We start from the raw sequence: 19,328 nt of genomic DNA on the forward strand, positions 1-19,328 counted from the left end.
GTAATACTAGATATGTTCTAGTTATTATAGATATAGACAAAACTACAAATGTGAGTGGGCGGAAAGAACGAGTTTGATATGGCGTAGGACTGTACAGGTCATTAGGCTAATATTATGTTTCTGCGTCTTATCAAACGAGTTCTTTCTCCAAGCTCGGAACAAAAAACTTACATTGCTTTGTATATACTATATATCCTCCTTTTATTCATAAATTCATTTAAAAATTTTAAGTGCATAATTAAAAAAATGAACTTGTCATTTAGCGTTTTATGAAAGATTGTACAACCCTCGTGCAGGTAAGCGGGGCTATACCTATATAGCCAAATAAATAGTAATATTATTCAGGTTAGATAAATTAATTATTACTCTACGGAGATTCGAACACGGGCCGCGGGTAAACGGCACGTAGAGCTTTGCCAGTACCCCTATACCGTCTCAACTAAGCACACATGACCAAAAATGATGTTACAGAATCGGTAGAATAAGCATCCGTGCGTAGCAGACAGACCCCAATATCGATCTAGTAATTATTTTTCATCTGTACACAGTCATTCTGGATTCCTAAGACAGAAGACAAGCTATCATGAAATAAATATATATGATTACAAATATCACCAAATATTGCCTACACGAACCATCAAGACTAAGGGCAAATCTCTCTCTCTCTCTCTCTCTCTCTCTCTCTCTCTCTCTCTATATATATATATATATATATATATATTTACTCTCTCTCTCTCTCTCTCTCTCTCTCGGGGCCCCGAGTGGCCGAGTGGTCTAACGCGCTGACCGTTCCGGATCACTGCCATCTCACCTCTGTCTGCGTGGGTTCGAGTCCAAGGCTCGGCTAGCGTGGGTACGTGGGAAAGCCTGCCAGTAGCTTCTCGTGGGTCGGTGGTTCTTCCCTGGGTTTTCCAGGGTTCTTCCTCCACCAGTTATACTGGCCGCCATGTATAGCTTATCATGTGCTGAAAAATGGCGTTAAACCCTAGAACAACAACAACAGCTCTCTCTCTCTCTCTCTCTCTCTCTCTCTCTCTATATATATATATATATATATATATATATATATATATATATATATATATATAGAGAGAGAGAGAGAGAGAGAGAGAGAGAGAGTAGTTAAATGAGAATTAATTACTGGGTCCACATGACCGGAACTAAGCGAAATTAGGAGACGGATGTTTGATAATGTAGAATATTTAACGTCACATATAGCTAATAGCCTCTCAGAAAAAAAGCTCATAAACAGATTTGCTTAATGGGTATAGCGACAAAAGAACTTGCATTAATGTTAAAAATGAAGACGGTAATTTTTTTTTTATTTTTTTTTTAAAATCTTCTAAATACACAAAGTAATCACGTAGATAAAACCTAAAAATACAATTTACGTAAAATATAATCATTGGTTAAATAATTGTCAGGCAAAAAATAGAAGATATCGGGAAAATTGAACATCACTTAGTTATAACTCGAAATATGTATGAAATATTGGAATTGGGGGACCTGAAATAATGAGGAAAATAGATGCTTAGATGCTGATTTTATTTCACTATCGTATCCCTCATGATTACAAGCATAGAAGGTATCATACTGTTGGAATAGAAGGTTCTCCAGCTTTGGTGTTATCATAGACACACAGGGATCATGGACAGAAATACACACGTAAAATACTTGGTTATGTATCTCTACACCTGAAAAATGTCACAACACAAAATAAGGTGTTACAATGTATGTAAATCTAATAAATATGAAGCCTGAACAAAGTTATTCCATAAAAGTTAAGAGCTATGAGCTTCATGTAAAATTTCCTTATGTCAGTTATTGTTATTTCTTAAGTTTAATTCATGTAAAATTTCCTTATGTCAGTTATTGTTATTTCTAAAGTTTAATTGTACCAGAGGTGCGAAGCATGGAAGCAGAGTTATGGCACAAAGTTGTATTCAACAAGCTGCCACATCCTGAACAACAGTTAAACTCATTCCATGGTTTGTTTTGTTTTTGATTGTTTCTTTTTTATATCTCAAGTCAAGGCCAGTAGTTTACAGACGAACATATTGTATGTATGTATGTATGTATGTATGTATGTATGTATGTATGTTGTGCGTGTGTGTGTGTGTGTGTGTGTGTGTGTGTGTGTGTTGGCATGGCTGTTTCATTAAATCGTTTTTATAGAAATAAGACCCCAAAATGCAAAACCCTGAGGTTTTCACGGAGGAAGATGAAATAAATTTTAACGTAATATGTTACATTTGCTGGAGAAATTAAGAAAAGGCCAAACTATGCGTGACCATGACTGTTTAACATGTAAGTATATAAATCCAGTAGATAACAAACGCAATTTAAATTTTCATTTCCGTTCTTTAGCTTCATGGTACAATTTATAGAGCTGATAGCAGAGAGACTAATGATGATAGATTTGTAGAAATCCGAAACACATTTACAAGTATGAGGTTTAAATATTCGAGATAAAGACGCTTATACATGTGCATAAATGGTTAGATTTGAACGGCTTAATGAATCAATATACATATATAGCCATGTCGATTACTAGTATCTAATCGATATCTTGTTGATTTTTAATCTGCAGACACTTGAAGGTCTACATTGCTAGTACGTCATGAAGAAAACCGTAATGGTATATTACAATTTGTTTAATAATTTGTGAATGTCTGTGCGAAAAACAATTAAATAAAGCTTACTCACCTTTATAGTGTGCCATAATTTGATATTGATGCAAGCATGCTTCTCTCTGGCATAGAACTTTAACTATTTATCTTTTTGGCGATTTTGGAGTGGAATAAGCAGTGGAAATAGCACGACACAGTATCGAAACAAGTCACGATATTAAGTAATCAAACAAATGGATATTAGGCAAATGATAGTGAGTTAGAAAGTCAATGTCAAGGCAATTCTTTATGTACTAGTTCAAAACAACCACTAACTGTTGGCCATGAGCCATTACATGCCGGTAAATAAAGAAATATGGCCATCTGACGAATTGAAGATCAAAGTAGAATACAAAATTTTCGAAGAACTAGATGACTGTGATAATGTTTGCATCTTAGAAGTAGATTTGGAGATTCTGTTACACCTGCGTGACTATCTCAAGGTCGACCTATTTGCTCCTGAGAAATTCATTACAGATGAATTATGATTTACTTCCATTTCTGAAGAGACTGATAAATGATTTCAAATGTACACAACCAACTGTAACAAATCTATTAATACATCAAAAAAGGGAAAATTTATACTTTAATACAGACACTTAAAATTTTACATACAATCGGCATCGAAACAGAAACGATACACAGAAATGTTTCGTTTGCTCAACAACAATGGTTAAAATCTTACATTGAACTGATATAAATCTGTGAAAAAATAAAGCAACAAACGAAATTGAGAGAGAGAGAGAGGTTCAGAAAAAAGAACAATGCAACATTCGGTAAACAGATGGTTAATTTGAAGAGAAGAATGGCAGCTAATATATGTCCCAACAAAAACAGCTTTTTTCTTTCAAATATCAGAAAAATCTATCATATGCCACGAGAAAAACTCTTGACATGGTGAATTTACGGTGAATTGACTCAAAATTATGCAAGTGGTTGATGAATGGATTCTATTACAGCAAGCTGAAAAATCAGTAGAGTGATAGAATTAAACGTATCATGACATTGTGCAACGATGCTGTGACAGAAAATTAGGACAGATACATGAATGATGCGTTTAAATTCTATGATACCAGTAGTGTCCAGAAAGACTACATATATGGTTTACCACCAATGAATAAGAAAGTTCATGAGCTTTTTAAAAGATTTCATGAACGGCATAAACAATGAGAGAGTTTGTTAATTTAAACTTTACTCATTCTAGACCAATAAAGACGAAACAAATACGTGCTTGTAAAGGAATCAAGACAGTATTTAATAAAACGAATTTGAAATTCGAAATGCTATTACAAGGAATATTTATCGTAAATCGGCCAAACAACTACGAGATGTACAGCATCATAATGAGCAATATCATCGTTTCTATATACAAACATTGCTTTTTCGTTGGCAGCAAAAGTAATTTAAGGATGTTGCTATTTATGTTTAATTTATTTTGTGTGGTTGACTTTTTTCAGTGACTGAGGGTAGAGTAGTTATGGCATACCTGACTTTTATCACTTAAATAAACTTTGGAAAAAGTTGTTTGTACAGCTTATGAATATTCATTGACACACAAAGTGGCAATGTCAATAAATCTTCTTCTCAGCCATTTTTTTTTAAAACTTCATCTCTGTTTTATACGACTGCTTCCAAATCTCACTCTCGCACAAAGTTTACAAATGAAACATTCAAGAAGAATGAATAGAAGACTGCATCTCTTCCTACTTACACTTATTGCAAGAAAAAAGGACAACTCATTTGCGATTGCTACAGGTTTAAAAATAAGCAACAGAATAAAGACGGAGCTATTCCAAATGCTCTTAACTCAAACAAGTCAAGGTCACGTTCTTTTATTGAAAACAACACATTTGTTAGGTCAAACAAACCCCAGTCTGGATTTATTATGGAGAATTTTGAATCATTCATGTCGAAAAGTTTTCTTTCGGTTATTAGCAATTCTGCCAACCTATCCATAATCAAACTATTACAGAACACACGAGCTTCTCGGTGTCTTTTATGATCAACTACTTTGTTTTTCGTGGGAGTAAAGTGCGGCCTTATTCACTTTCCTCTGCATTGTGTTAATGTGGCTTCAGACTTGTCTCAGAACCTGCGACTGTCGCAGCAGTAATTATTTTACCTATTGAGGGTATTCACTTATTAGTAGGCAATGAGCTAGCTGGAGACAAGGTTGTGGTTAATCTACTTGTAGCTGACAAGTCTTGTTTGAATCAAAATCTTGATTTTGTTGAGAATGAAATTTATAATTTTATATCCTCTTGTGCAGTTAGCAGAGCTTTAGCTGTAAAAAAACTCTTGAAAATGGCGTTGATCAGGAAATTATTCCCTTAGCTGACACATTTACTGGTCAGTCTTTAAATTATATAAGTTTTGAGCCTAGTATTTTTTACTTCTCATTTTCCCTATTCTAAACAGGATCATAAAAGTTAAACACTAGTCGTCGAACAGGAGTAATATCATGAGATCTGTTGAATTCACACGGTTATTAGCAAACTTGAAGCCACACAATTCCCAAATGGTGTCCTTTTGAGAAATTGAAGACCACCTGAGATACCCACAGGTGACGAGGGTTATTGAGCATATAGTTGTTGATACAAGGTCATGAAGACAGGACATTCTGTGTCTAGCCCTTGAAACTTCGTGGCTGGTCATTTAGGAGTCAATAAGGCTAATCAAAAGATATTGAATCTTTTGTATTGGCCGAATATTTTAAGTGATGCTTCTGAATCCTACAGCTTTGGTCACACTTGTCAAATGGTAAAACACAATCGGAAGATACATAAGGCTCATATGCAACATATTCCTACATTTGACGAACTATCTTGCACTCCGAAAGTCAAGGGGCTTTGAAAAGGTTTAATCAACTTTTGAAGAATATGATTCGGACTTACTGCTTTGATACATATAAATATTGGGATGAGGGTGTTCATTTGCTGTTATTTGCTGTTAGTGAATCAGTTCAAGAATCAGTTTGTTTGGGTCCTTTTCAATAATTTTTGGGGATAATGTTCGTGGACCATTGAAGTTGTTACAATAGAAACTTCTTTCAAATGTAGATTACAATGTTAATCTTCTTGACTATGCCCCTGATTTTAAATACAAGTGGTCAAAAGTTTGTGAAATGGCAAGAACAGTGTTCAGTATGCAAGAATTGCAATTTACGTACCGTCTACCAGGCTACCGTGCAAACACTCTCAAGAGCTCCGATCGTAGGACGAATATTGACCAGATCACTTTATTATGACAATTAACGTTCTCCAAAGATACACGAGGAGAAGCTATGATACTGATAACATCATGTATACGCAAAAAATGATTAAAAACACAAAAATGGCTAGATGTTCAATTGTATTAAGGAGAATGTTTGTAGATATCTACTTATATTTCTCCAACTCACTTGTCGCTAAGCGATAAATCTGATTAATGATTAATGTAAAACTTTCATTTTGTAGAGCTACAGTGGAAAGAGTTGCAAGAACTGCAATCGCAAGACAATGGTCAGCAAATGCATTTTTTAAAAATGATAATTATATTTGCCACTTGCCACAGAGATCACAGCAATGAAAGTGAAGTTATGATATTTACCACATCGTGTAATCGCTGTTCTTTTACTGCAATAATTTATTGCTCATGGTCAAACGTTGTCGAATTGGCTGAGAGCAGAGAAAGCGCTACAATGTAATTTGGATTTATGGTGTTTCTTTATAGTTTAATTGTCGCTATGCGTTGAGCTGATTAATGCAAAAAAAATCATTTTTGTTAATTTAATTAAGCTAACTATTTTATATTATTAGTATTTAACAAAAATGAACGCAGTAGGAAATTATCACTGATGATTAAAACTGATCAACTGCATATACGATTGGGCCAATGCAGAATTGGATTAAATTAGCATTGTTTACTTTTGTCTGTGATTAATATACACTGCTTTTTTAATTTGGTGGATGAACTTCAAAATGTTATGTTCTTTATATTTTAATAAATAGTAGAAGTCGCCTACGCTTTTGGTATGGTAACATTTTAATTTCATGACTATGTTTTACTTGGGTGCGTGTCGCCATCCAGATGTACGTTTTAACTTTGGTACGTTTTGGCTTGAATATGCATTTACTTGAGTACGTTTCGGTCAAAGCTTCATTTTGACTTGGATACATTTTGACTGTAAATCCTTTAACCATGGGCTCCAGTATCCAGGTCGTTAAACTAGCATTGTTTTCAAAACCCTGAATATCAGACTGTTTCTTTCATCCATATTTTATGTTTCCAGGAAACCACAATACATTACCTGCGTCAAACAAAAGAGAATTGGCAAATCCACAGTTATTATTTTGCGATATTGGGATTTCCATACTTCTAGCAATTAAATAACATTGAACAATGACAACATAGACGAAAATCCCACCTTAAAGTTATCTGACACTAACTCAGGATGAAAATAAAAAGTTGACCTACTCTTTTTGCTCCTTGTCACAATATTTTCTATGGAAAAAAGTTTCTTTTTTCCCCCAAGGCAAACAATGAACTGCATAAATAGTTTCGCCCTTGCTTTTTGGAAAGCAAAAACTTGTATAAATAAAGCCGACCTACTCTTCACCTTGAAGATACAAAGATGTAATAAAAGGCGGGAAGAGTATTTCTTAGGTGGCTTATTATTGAGAGGTGATTAAGTTAGGAAGATGGGGGCGCATCCTCTAGACTTGACTTAACATGATATCCTGTATCTAATTCAATACCAAAATAGTTGTATTTGCCTCCATGACTTAACGGTTTTGTTGCTGGTTCATATTATGAAACATGTCACGTAATTTCGTTTGCATGCTGTTCACTGAGGTTTTGCCGTTGTTGACAATTTGATTCGTATCTAACGCCGGTTATTGTTCGATGTATATACATTTATTATCAAAATATTACATTACCTGAATGTAATATTTTCAAAATAACCATATTAGGACCTTGCGGAACGTAATGAAAAATTCTTATAGTTCGTTCCGCACAGCGTCGCGTAGTTCTAGTCCTACATGTAAAACATAGTACATGTTGATTTTGTTTAGGTGCTATGTCTTACTATTCAAATAACGGCCATGTATAGTGTGTTCCGATGTTGTTGACATCAGAATGAGTAATCAAAGTTTCAGGAACATCTCACACACTTGGCAGCCTATATTGACATTTTTATGTATAATTAATATACTTAATTTATGTATAATTAATATACTTACTGTGCTGTCTTTATCCTGGTGGAATGAAAATATGACACTAGCAAATGGATGCATTTTCACGTTCTGTTGACATACATTTGAATTTGTTGCAATGCGACGGTAGTCGAGGTATGCCGAAGTAGGTTCATGTTGGGGATATGTTTCTTGAACAAAACGAACCGTTGCTGACAGTTCCAATAGGCATAATATATTTTTTAATCATTTCGTAAAAAAATAATATTTCAGCTTAACCCGATTTTGGCATTCTTGGCTTTCATTGCTTTCCAGCCAACTGAAATGTAGGCCAAAGAAACTTGAGAACGGGTCCATTTCGTTTGTGAGAATTTGAATTTATTAGAGAAAAGGCCTCAGAGTAAGTAAAGTCTGACTAAAACATTATAACTTTACTTTGTAGAAAAGCGTCGTTATTTTAGTTGTCAGATGTGTGAAATATTCCTGAAAATTTTACTTTCGTAACGATGTTAGTTGACATCAAAAGACACTACACAGCGCCGTTAGTTAGGCTGTTAGACGTTGACACCCAAAACAAATATCAGCGTCAGGTCTTATATGTAGGACTACGCGTAGTCCTACATGTTAAGACATATCACATTGATTTTGTTTGTGTTTTACTATCCAAATAACGGCCTTGTATAGCATGTTCCGATGCAGAACATATTGATGAAACATTCATATAGTTCGTTCCGCACAGCATCTCGTAGGAATAACAGGCCAAATTTAAAATTTCTTGTCCGGTAAATATGGTATTTTTGAGATGGTCAAAGCATCAGAAATAACAAGTTAGCCAATAAAGTATACTCCTTTTCATGGTTTTTACTCGCAGCAAGTGCAAACAATTGATTTTATTGTCTGCAAAAAAAAAGAATTCTCCAAAAAGCGAGCATGGTTTATTATAGTGTATATATTTATATTGAAAACAAATCCAGCAATGGAATGTTTTTTGGGTTAATTAATGAAGCAGTCACTGCTTTATTTAATAGTTGGATTGTGCTGGCATTTTTTGTCATAACAATATTAACTTATTTTTTAAACTGTAAAATAACAATAGAGACAAATGAAGATGTTTAATAGTTTTATGCAGGGGGTATGGATGCTACAACAGCCTGAGTTGTGAATAACCTTAAAAACTTGAAATGTTTCTTTGAAATTATTACAGGGTGGGGGTCTTATTTTTTAAACAGAAAACAATTGCATCTCATCTGTGAAGATACAAGTATAAATTTGTATTAATCTTTTTTTACTACTACATTAATTTCATATCAAGCAAGTTTTATACTATTTTGTTGTTGTTGTTGTAGGGTTTAACGCCATTTTTCAGCACACGATAGGCTTTACATGGCGGCCAGTATTAATAGTGGAGGAAAAACCCGGGAAATCCCCGGAAATGACCCACCGACCCTCGAGAAGCAACTTGCAAGCTTTCTCACATACCCACATTGGCCGAATCCGAGACTCGAACCCATGCAGACAGAGGTGAGATGGCAGTGATCCCTAAGAGTGCTTTAGACCACTCGGACACTCGGGGCCCCATACCGTTTTGTAGCAGTAATAATAAAAACAAACTGTTGGTTACAGGTAGCAGTTGCAACGACACTTATATTTATTGAGTATACAGTTGCTACCGATTGAGTCTGATGCTCTGTCAGTAAAGTACCTTACAATAAATCATCTTAATGTACTATTAATATATGTATATTTATTATACTGATAAGGTGATTCCGTATTGTCACAGATTTCATTGTACTTTATTGATAAAACGTCAAACTCTGTGATTGCTACCTCTACCAGGTACTCGACGGAGAGAACTGACACATTTCCGGTTAAAGATGAGATGGAGGGTATGTTATAATGCAAACGTATTCCCATTAAACGAAGATAAGTACCACAATATTCTTGGTACATTCTATGTTTAGATACGTAAATAAAACCTCTTCTGCATGAAACCCTCCATGATCCACACATTTTGTGGATTTTTCATGAAAATGTTCTCTGAGCTGTATCAAATTCTTAATAATATCATATAGTTTAAAAGAAAAGCCAAACGGTTTCCTTTGCACAGGTTATCACGTAAAATGTTCCCACCATTCATGAAATTTTCCAATCAAAGTTAAAAGAATGGGAGCCCCATAAAGAGGGATACCATCTCTGTACAAAAATATTAAGATGGTGACACAACCCGACTGAAGTTCCCTCTAGTTATGTTGCTATCACTAAAACCCACTTAAAATGTCTGATGTTTACAGCAGGCGTCAAAAGGCGCTTCCATGCAAATGGAGTAGATGTGTCAAAAGGCGCTTCCATGCGAATGGAGTAGAGGCGTCCAGAGGCGCTTGCATGAGGTAATGGGTTAACAGTCTTTCCATAGTAACACAGTGCCATATTGCGTACACTAAGGGCGAGTATTTTCCTTGTGATGTAATTCATCCTATTTGGTAACTTTTGGATAATTACGAAAATGATCATAATGTTGAGAGTTTAGAGTTATATCTCTTTGCACACTTGAACATAGAAATAACATCCCTTATTAAATCCATGTGAAAAGCAAATTTATTTTTGTCATTCTTTTCCTTTTCTCGATTCAACATACTGGAAGCATATGACATAGTATTTTTTCTTTTTCTTTGTGCACACAGACCGCTCTGGTGACCTACTACTTAGAGCATCCACCTGAAATATGGGAGGTTGTGGGTTCGAACCCCGGCAGAGTCATACCAAAGATGTGTAAAAGTGGTACTAACAGTGATGCCACATGTCTGTGGCTTGAAACCCCAGTACTAAACATCACTTAACTGCCACACTGCAGACATCTTAGCGATATGACTAAAAAATTGTTAAAGCTATGTTAAAAATTCAAATCACACATGCACACACACTATGTACATATATGTATAGTATTGTATATACCCCTTTGCAGACAATGAACTTGTCCAGGAACTGGAAATGACTGGAAAGTATGGTTGTATTTTCCAATGAAAACTTGCATTTGGAGTGAAACGTGCAGATAATAACAGTGTTAGGGCCCCCATGGGCATAATTAGGTTTGAAGTTATAAATCAATAAATAAACTAAGTTGTGTGAATCTTTTTATCTCATTTGTGCTTGTTGTTTTTTTAAATAGGTAGGGGGGTACAAACAAACGGGGAGGTATATTCTGATTATAAAATATTACAAAAGGATATTATAAGTTTGGACAGTGTGCACAAAAATGGGGCATGTGATTCCAGCCTAAAAAATGTGATATCATGCAGATGACTAGAAAGAAATGAATAAAACCAGCATGTCATATTCATTTGATATTGCAACTTTTCAAGTTTTCAAAATTTTCTGAAAGTTTTGTACAAAAGACCTTGCAAGTCCAATCAGGCAAAGATCATTTAGACCAGTTAAACTTAGGAAGAGAATTGGCAATAATCATTGCTCTTCTGTCGATAATAACATTTGTCAGTTTCTCCATTTTAAATCATTTTGTCAGTTTCTACAATTTAAATTTAAAAAAATTCAAGTTGTGGCATATAAAGGAAGATGTCATGGAATACTTAACCAATGCAGTTTGCTCATTGGATAGTTGATTTCACTTGCCTTGAGAAGTAACTCTTTAATCCACTTCAGTTCAAACACTGTTTTGGATAGATACGTAGCCTTAGGATCAATGTAGAACAAAGTGGATCCATGTCCCTTGTGTAATGAAAATGCACAAATCCCAGCTTGGAATGTCATTCTCAACAATGAATTGTTCCCATCCATCTAATGTTAGTTCCCATCCATCTAATGTTAATTTATTCAACAATGAATTCTTCCCATCCATCTAATGTTAATGTACTCAATAATGATTTTGTTTTTTATTTTTCAAACCCTGGGTTAACAGCAACAACAATATGTTTAGTTTCAGACCCTAGGTAACAAATGTTTTTTTTTTTCTACTTCTGTATTTTAATAATTACTGTAAATTGATTTATTTTATGTATCAGCTTTTGTGATGTTTCAGAAAATTACATTATGATAGGTACATAAATTCACAAGTTAGCATCAGTGTCCTATTGTTTCTATGGAAAACTTATTGTTCACTGGGTCCATGAAAATTTGTATCAGTGATTGAACAATATGCTTATTAAACTTCAGAACATTGTGAAATTCGACTATTAGTGTCAGGTGGGGGGTAGTACCACACAAAAATCTACTAGAGACATTTTGCACCTATATTTGCTTTTAATTTAAAGTCTTTAAGACAAAACCTAAAGTTTGAATGCATCTCGTTACAGCGGATACAACTATGACAAGATAACAGTATGAAGGGTAGAAAGTCCAGGTCTTCAGGAGGGAGATTGGTGGAGGTGGAGGAGAAGATAGATGATTGTATTAGTCCAGTCAGTAAGACGCAGGAAATCTTGAAGTTACGACTCAGTCAGAAACATATCCCATCAGAAATATTTGGCCTTCAAAAGGAACAGAGGTTTATAATATTTGTTGTTTCACTGATTTTGGGATAAAATGTTTATTGTCTTGTCAGGATCAACTAATGTTGAGATGAAAGGTATCAATATTATCGCACCAGGTTTAGCTAGTGATGAAGGGAATGATATTGCAACATTTATTGTCTCATCAGGATTGGAAAATCATGAATATTAAAGGATCCCACTGTTTTTTGTTCCATTAGGATTAGCTTCAGTGTTGATACAGAAAGTGTTATATTATGTGAGACAAAAGGTATCCGTCTTTTATCATAAATGATATGATCAGAATTAATAGCCATGTCACAGTGGTGGTACCGTATATATGCATGTATAAGCCGAATAATTGCTAAGGTCTAAACTTTAAAAATTTTAAGTTTGTTTGTTGACTATCATAATGGCTGTCAATCTTGTGACAGGAGAAAATAATAATATTTTTCTGCGTCCCAACACTTTGCATGTGCACATTGTCTGATATCTCCAACATAATATTGCATTTTGGTTAGAGCATCTGCCTCAGATGCAGTAGGTTCTGGGTTCAAACCCTGGCCAAGTCATACCAGAGACTTATAAAATGGTACTAACAGCTGCCTCGCTTGACACAGCATTAAGAAGCTAGTGTTAGGATTGGTCTTCCTGGAGTTGCGATAATGTGACAATGTGCTACATGTCTGTGGCATGATGCCCCAGTGCTAGACATCATTTTAATCTGCCGCACTGCAGACATCTTAGCGATATGACTGAAAGAGTATTAAAGCGACGTAAAATATCCAAATCACACACACATACACCAACATGATATTAAGTAAAGGAAAATAAAGACTTCATAATTGGCAGGTTGGTTTGAGTTTACCCAGGAGACGAGGTTGTATAATAATGACTAGTACTTACACAGTGCAAATAATGCTTAGCGTCACTTAAATCCTTGTTTATTCCCAAAAATATTAGATGCAGAATTTGTTTTATTCATTTTGTTTTTACAGAATCCTACTCTTGCAGATCACATTTCAGCAGGGAGTTCATAGCTGTTTCATTTATGTTGATCCACATACTCATGAGCTAAAAGAAATTTTTGTGAAATAAGTGATCCTAAAAATTGAGGAATCTTTATGAGAAGGTACACTTGTTTAATTGTGCGAAGCACATAACCAGCATCTATTCACGTAACTGCTGGGGCCCCGAGTGGCCAAGTGGTCTAAAGCGCTGTCCGTTACAGATCACTGCCATCTCACCTCTGTCTGCATGGGTTCGAGTCTCGGATTCAGCCAATGTGGGTATGTGAGAAAGCTTGCCAGTAGCTTCTTGTGGGTCAATGGTTCTTTCCGGGGTTTTCCTGGGTTCTTCCTCCAACGTTAATACTGGCCGCCATATATAGCCTATCGTGTGCTGAAAAATGGCGTTAAACCCTACAACAACAACAGCAGCAACACGTAACTGCTACATCTTTATTTAAAGAATGGTAATAATAAAGGGTACAATTCTATATTTAGTGCCACGAAGATCATAATCAGTCTATTTTAGTTTTGTGTTTTGGCTGAGCAAAATCATAATTTTCCACATACTGGAAAGCTGGTTGGTTTGGCATCTCCTTTGTTTATAAATTGGAGGATTTTTGTTTTGTTTTCCAACAGCAATCCAGGCCAGTTAATCATTAAAACCCTGGAACTGGGTTGGGTTTAGAGAGAATTTTGACCAGCGGCTATTACAAGTACTTTTGATGTGTACTTGGCATTTACTCCATTATATTAACAAGATTACTGTTGCTGCATAAAATGGGGTGTAAGGTTGCTTACATCCAAGTAAATTACAACTCAGTTTTTATGGTATTTCAGTAAGTTTTTAAGCATTATTTGAAACTTCATTATTGTGTTTTGGACATATTAAGTTTAGTGCAGTGGTGCCTATGATTCATATCCAAGGGATGTACTTCTTTTAGTGAGATTTATTTCATTTATCGCATGTTCAACCCTCAGCATACATCCAGTGTGCATTGAACCAAACATTATTGTTGTTCAGAGTTGTCATGCTGGGATCACATTCTAATAAAATTGGTATTTATAATTTCAAGGCAAAATGAGAATGTAATAAATGGTGCGTTGATACAAAATTATATAATGCAATAATGCATAAACAATAATTAACTAGAGTCGCAAGGGAGATGTACTGTTACAACAAACTGTGAATGTTCAGTTTCTATCATTGTCAGATCAATAAAACAAATGATATTAACTTTTGATATTAAATGATATTGAATTTCTGTACGGCAACATTATAAAGGAGTTTGTTGTTGATATCACATGACTATTGGACTTCTGATGTCGTCATTTGAGATTTGTAAAGTCATGTGACTAATAATGCAAATGGAGAGTACTGGGTCAGGTTTCATCTACGCTGTAGTTTTGTCTTGTCTGTCAGTGGATTATGACATAATTATTATAATACTTGCCATTTCAGAGAAAACAAATTATTTTCCTATTGATTTCATGCAAGCATGAGTTGATATAACATAAGTTTAAATTTTCTAGGCCCGCTGGTATGCGACAACCATATGCTGCTACCGCACGGTGGCGGCAAATTCCAAATTTTCTATATGCAGTTGCAATGACCCCATACCCTGACCTAAATGTCCAAATATGGAAAATGGGGTGGTAATATTTGAAGGAAACTTGGATTAGAAAATGAACTGCTGTTCGTTTTAGCCAAATTTGTAGTCCAAATTGTTGAATCTCAAAGCTGAAATGAGAAATTGTTGTCCCTTGTATTGTATATTAGAAAATGATAGCCTCTGTATTAATACAGGTTTGGGGACTGGTTTAATGAATTGCAAGAAGACAAGTTGATTTTACAGAAAATTCAGTCCAGTATATCATTTTGAAGGTCTATTGTCAAAATTTAATCAACCCTTTTTATCAAGATTGTATTAAGGAGATTAGGTTGTTTGAAAAATTAGGAGATTAGGTTGTTTAAAAAATCTTGTGTTGGATTCATTACAAGACAAGATTCTAATTATTTGTGTTTAATGTTTTGTTTTTTTATGCTGTAATAGGGAATGTTACTTTCTGAGATGCATGTATATATTTATTGCTATAGAATTCTTTAGAATTAAACATTTGAAAGGAAACAAAACATAATTTATGTTCATTATATTGTTCCCGCTTAGCAACACAATGCAGCAAAAGAAAGAATTTTTATTCTGTACATTGACATGACTTTACATGCCAATTTATAGGAATATTATCAAACTTGTTTCATGTGATACATTTTGTTGTTTTGTACATGATCATCTTTTCTGATGTTTTTTGGAGAGTATTGAAAGAGAAACATCTTTAGGTTTAGAAAATACATGTTTTATGATCTAAACTCTTCTTTAATTCCATTCAGTAATGGTTATATGTGAACCTTGAAAAAAATTAATTTCATCCTGGAAATTTATCTTTAAAAAAGTGTGAGAACCGTGGTATTAAATGGTTTCTTAAAATAGTGGTTGCCAAGTTGAGGTTTATTTCTACAGTATAATGCACATAAAGTGGCCAGAAAACCCTGGAAATTTATCTTTAGAAAAGTGTGGGAACCATGAGTAATATTTCGACTATGTTGATAAAGTTTAAGTTTATACTGCCACTGTGGTGAAATCATTTTATGCCATGGATGCATTTCCGTATATTGTTATAAATTGAGGATATCTGCTTGCGGGAGCAAAAGACATATATATTTTATGCTTAAACATATTGGCTGGCTAGTTGTCTGCGGTTTATCATTTATGTTCTGTGTGTGTGATTTGAATTCTTAATGTGGCTTTAACAATTTTCAGTCATATCACTACAATGTCTGCAGTGTGGCAGTTTATAGTGTTATCTAGCACTGGGAATTCACGTCACAGACATGTAGCATCATGTCCCACCCAGTCGCATTATACTGACACCAGGCTGACAAGTCCTAACACTAACCTCTTAATGCTGAGTACCAAGCAAGGCAGCTGTTGTACTAATTTTATAAGTCTTCGGTATGCCTTGGCTGGGGTTCAGATCTGTGACCTCCAACATCCAAGGCGGACGTTCCAAGTACTAGCCCACTGGAATGGATCATTGATATTCTGCTGTGTTTCATGATTAATCGTACATAAAATGTAACAGGTTACATAATTCTTCTCAATTCAAATAAAATAGTACCTTAAGAAAAAAATTGTTGCATTTGTATTGGAGTTGATTTTAATATGACATAGGCATTTTACCACTGGCCACATAAGCATCTAAGAATCACTTTGAATTTCACACAAATCTTGTTATTAATGCAGCATTGAAATTATTTCTTGTAATTTACTCTCCAGTGAAATTATTTCTTGTAATTTACTCCGTTCAGTTATTACTTTTATTTTATTGGAAAATCCAGTAATTTTCATGGACTAGCATAAAAGAAATTGTGATATCCTTCATCTGTCTATCTGTTTGTTGATTGCCAATTTGTATTTGTTTGTCCATTTATTAATCTCTTCATCAATTGCACATTTATCTGGTACATTGATTGCCATATCTCCCAAACTGCAGAGCGGAAATTCACAAAATTTTATTTTTCAACGAGGGTAGGAGTCATCATTGGTGTTCCTGGTAAAAGGTCAGAGATCAGATATGCAAAATTACAAATAGTTTCTGATAAAATTATATTTGCTGTCGTACAAGGTAGATTTATATGATAATTTGGGTTGTGACCTTGGGTAACTGTCTGGAGGTGGGGGGAGAAGTTCAGGTAGGTGTTTGGGTGGATTGGAATAGGCATTGTAGCTCTGCGATGGTGAGCCATTCAAGTTCCTCAAGTTCCACTGAGTCCATATATAAAATGTCCATAGAAATTTTCTTAAATATAGGACCATATGTTTATGAAATTATTGCCAGTGAACCTGTTTATTATGAATTACAGTTGTAGTGTGATTATCATGTTGCCTTGTGTCTGCCATTTGGCCCTGTGTCTACCATGTGGCTGTGTTAGTCAGGTGGCCCAGTGTCTGCCATTTGGCCAAGTATCTTTAATGTGGTCGTGTGTCTGCCTTATGGCAAGAAGCATTGTTTACTCTCTGAAATTGATGTACAGAGTTTTAATGAAATTGACTCTAAGCATCATACCTGGAAGTCACTTCAGATTTGTACAAATGGTGCCCATCCTTCATTTGTTTAGCTACAAAAACAAAAACATTTCAGCAACTTTATCTAGAAAGAAATGCTGAATGAAATTCTACTACTTTTGACAGAAAGCATTAGAGCTGGGTTTATGGACATACCTTGATTCATATCAAGGCACACTGTAAATTTGTTATAGATCAACAATGATTTAACGCAGGCACTTGACTGTTTTTTAAAAACATTTCTGCCTGTCAGTTGCTACCAGAAATCTCTTGCTGTGTTTTATAGCAAATTAACACCATTTTATATCCATCATATTATTTGAAAGAAAAAGAATTATCTTGAGATAAAAGAAAATAAAAATACACCCCCCCCAATTAAAGGGGCGTTACCTTATGATAGATGAACTAAGGTTAGGATGGCATTGAGCTGACATTAGAGAGTGTGTAGATAAAAAAAGAAAATGTAAACACTGAAGCCTACAATTACTAGCTTTACTATTGCTATAAAAGGCCTGAAAACTTTGGGATGTCAACATCTGGGGAAGATTTTTTTCAGGGAGAGCCAGTAAACATAAAACTCAAGAAATAAATTTAGTGGATTCAGGAATTACATAAAATTCAGACAGCAGTTGCTTTCTTCAGACTCTTAAAAATGAGTCTAACAAGAATTGCATTTAGTTCACACATTTTTAAATAACTAAAGAAATAACATATTTTAAAATCTGATATTTCTCCAAAGTTGCATTTGGCCTGGTTATCTTTCACAACATTCCATGTTGGCATTGGTGACTTGTCAAACGTGATCAAAGGATAAAACATATAATTATATTTTGTAATGTTCAAAAATCAATGTAATAAAACTTTTCAAAACAGCAATAATTTTGTTCAAAATTATTTTATCATGGAAAATGAAAAGTATTGTTGATGTCATGAATTAAAGTCTACTCAGGAATTTCTGTACAGTAACTACTGATGTACCAGTACAATGAAAAAGTATGGTGATACATACCACCAGAAAAGGTACAGTGGCAAACCAATATACTAGTAATCTCACACCCCTCTAGAATGCATTCTGTCTTGAAGGCGTTTCATTGTTAGATTAATCGTGCTGATGTGCCATAGATTAATCGTGCTGATGTGCCATACAAACTATAGAGAAACCTTGAATCAAGTGTTTTTGTCACATATGCAGTCAACAGCCTTGAAAGAAATTACTACTGAAATATCTTGCTGACCCATGTTTTGGCCCACTGCTTTTGGATATTGCTGTTAGGCAATTGTTAGATGAGCAATCTCTGTCCACTTGGGTATTTTGTTTTACTTATACAATGTGACCGCGCTATAGCATGCTCTGTTATAACATGAATTTGGATATAACATGGTTGTGGCATGGATCCCAAAATTTTATATGCATGAATTCGGATATAACATGGTCGTGGCATGGATCCCAAAATTTTATATACATGAATAATACAAGATGATCATTGTGTGGCTCCTGAAATTTTACGTTTTTTTTTTTGTTCTCATGCACAAAAATAGTTTTTTCTTAAAAGTACGAAAAATATTGTGTAAAAAAGTTTATTCTGGGATCGCGTACGGCTTTGCCAGTGTCGCAAACTGTGATTTTTTTCTCCCTTATTGGTGGCAAAATACACCATCTGGTGATTTTTTTATTGGCAACATTGTTGGCTGTTTAAACTTGTATATACAACGATTGGTTTAGAGTGGAGAAATTCACAGGCCCCATGAAAGGAAGCTGCAAACTTGATATAAAATACACTGAAATTTATCTCAAGCATGAGTACTGTATGTTGTGAGAGATCCGCTTTTTTTTTTGTTGCTGACATTTCTGGTAGCAAAGATCAACTGGACA

The 19,328-nt window shown here is 34.7% G+C and overlaps 1 protein-coding gene across 3 annotated transcripts in view; it reads left to right on the forward strand.

The window, feature by feature from the left end:
• Positions 1 to 7,264: 7,264 nt before the first annotated feature.
• Positions 7,265 to 19,328, forward strand: part of LOC149791553 (origin recognition complex subunit 4-like) — a 67,505-nt gene continuing 55,441 nt past the window's right edge. For 2 of the 3 annotated variants that reach the window (XM_089970090.1, XM_089970092.1), the window contains exons 1-2: positions 7,265 to 7,331; positions 12,151 to 12,341. In XM_089970090.1, the coding sequence (XP_089826216.1) occupies positions 12,178 to 12,341 (164 nt within the window). In that variant the 5' untranslated portion in view covers positions 7,265 to 7,331; positions 12,151 to 12,177. Of the gene's footprint in view, positions 7,340 to 12,150; positions 12,342 to 19,328 lie in introns of all 3 variants that reach the window. The other variant, XM_089970091.1, reaches the window with a different exon arrangement.

The sequence above is a fragment of the Sinohyriopsis cumingii genome, chromosome 9 (assembly GCF_028554795.1).
Source record: "Sinohyriopsis cumingii isolate HCF-2022 chromosome 9, ASM2855479v2, whole genome shotgun sequence".
Taxonomy (NCBI): domain Eukaryota; kingdom Metazoa; phylum Mollusca; class Bivalvia; order Unionida; family Unionidae; genus Sinohyriopsis; species Sinohyriopsis cumingii.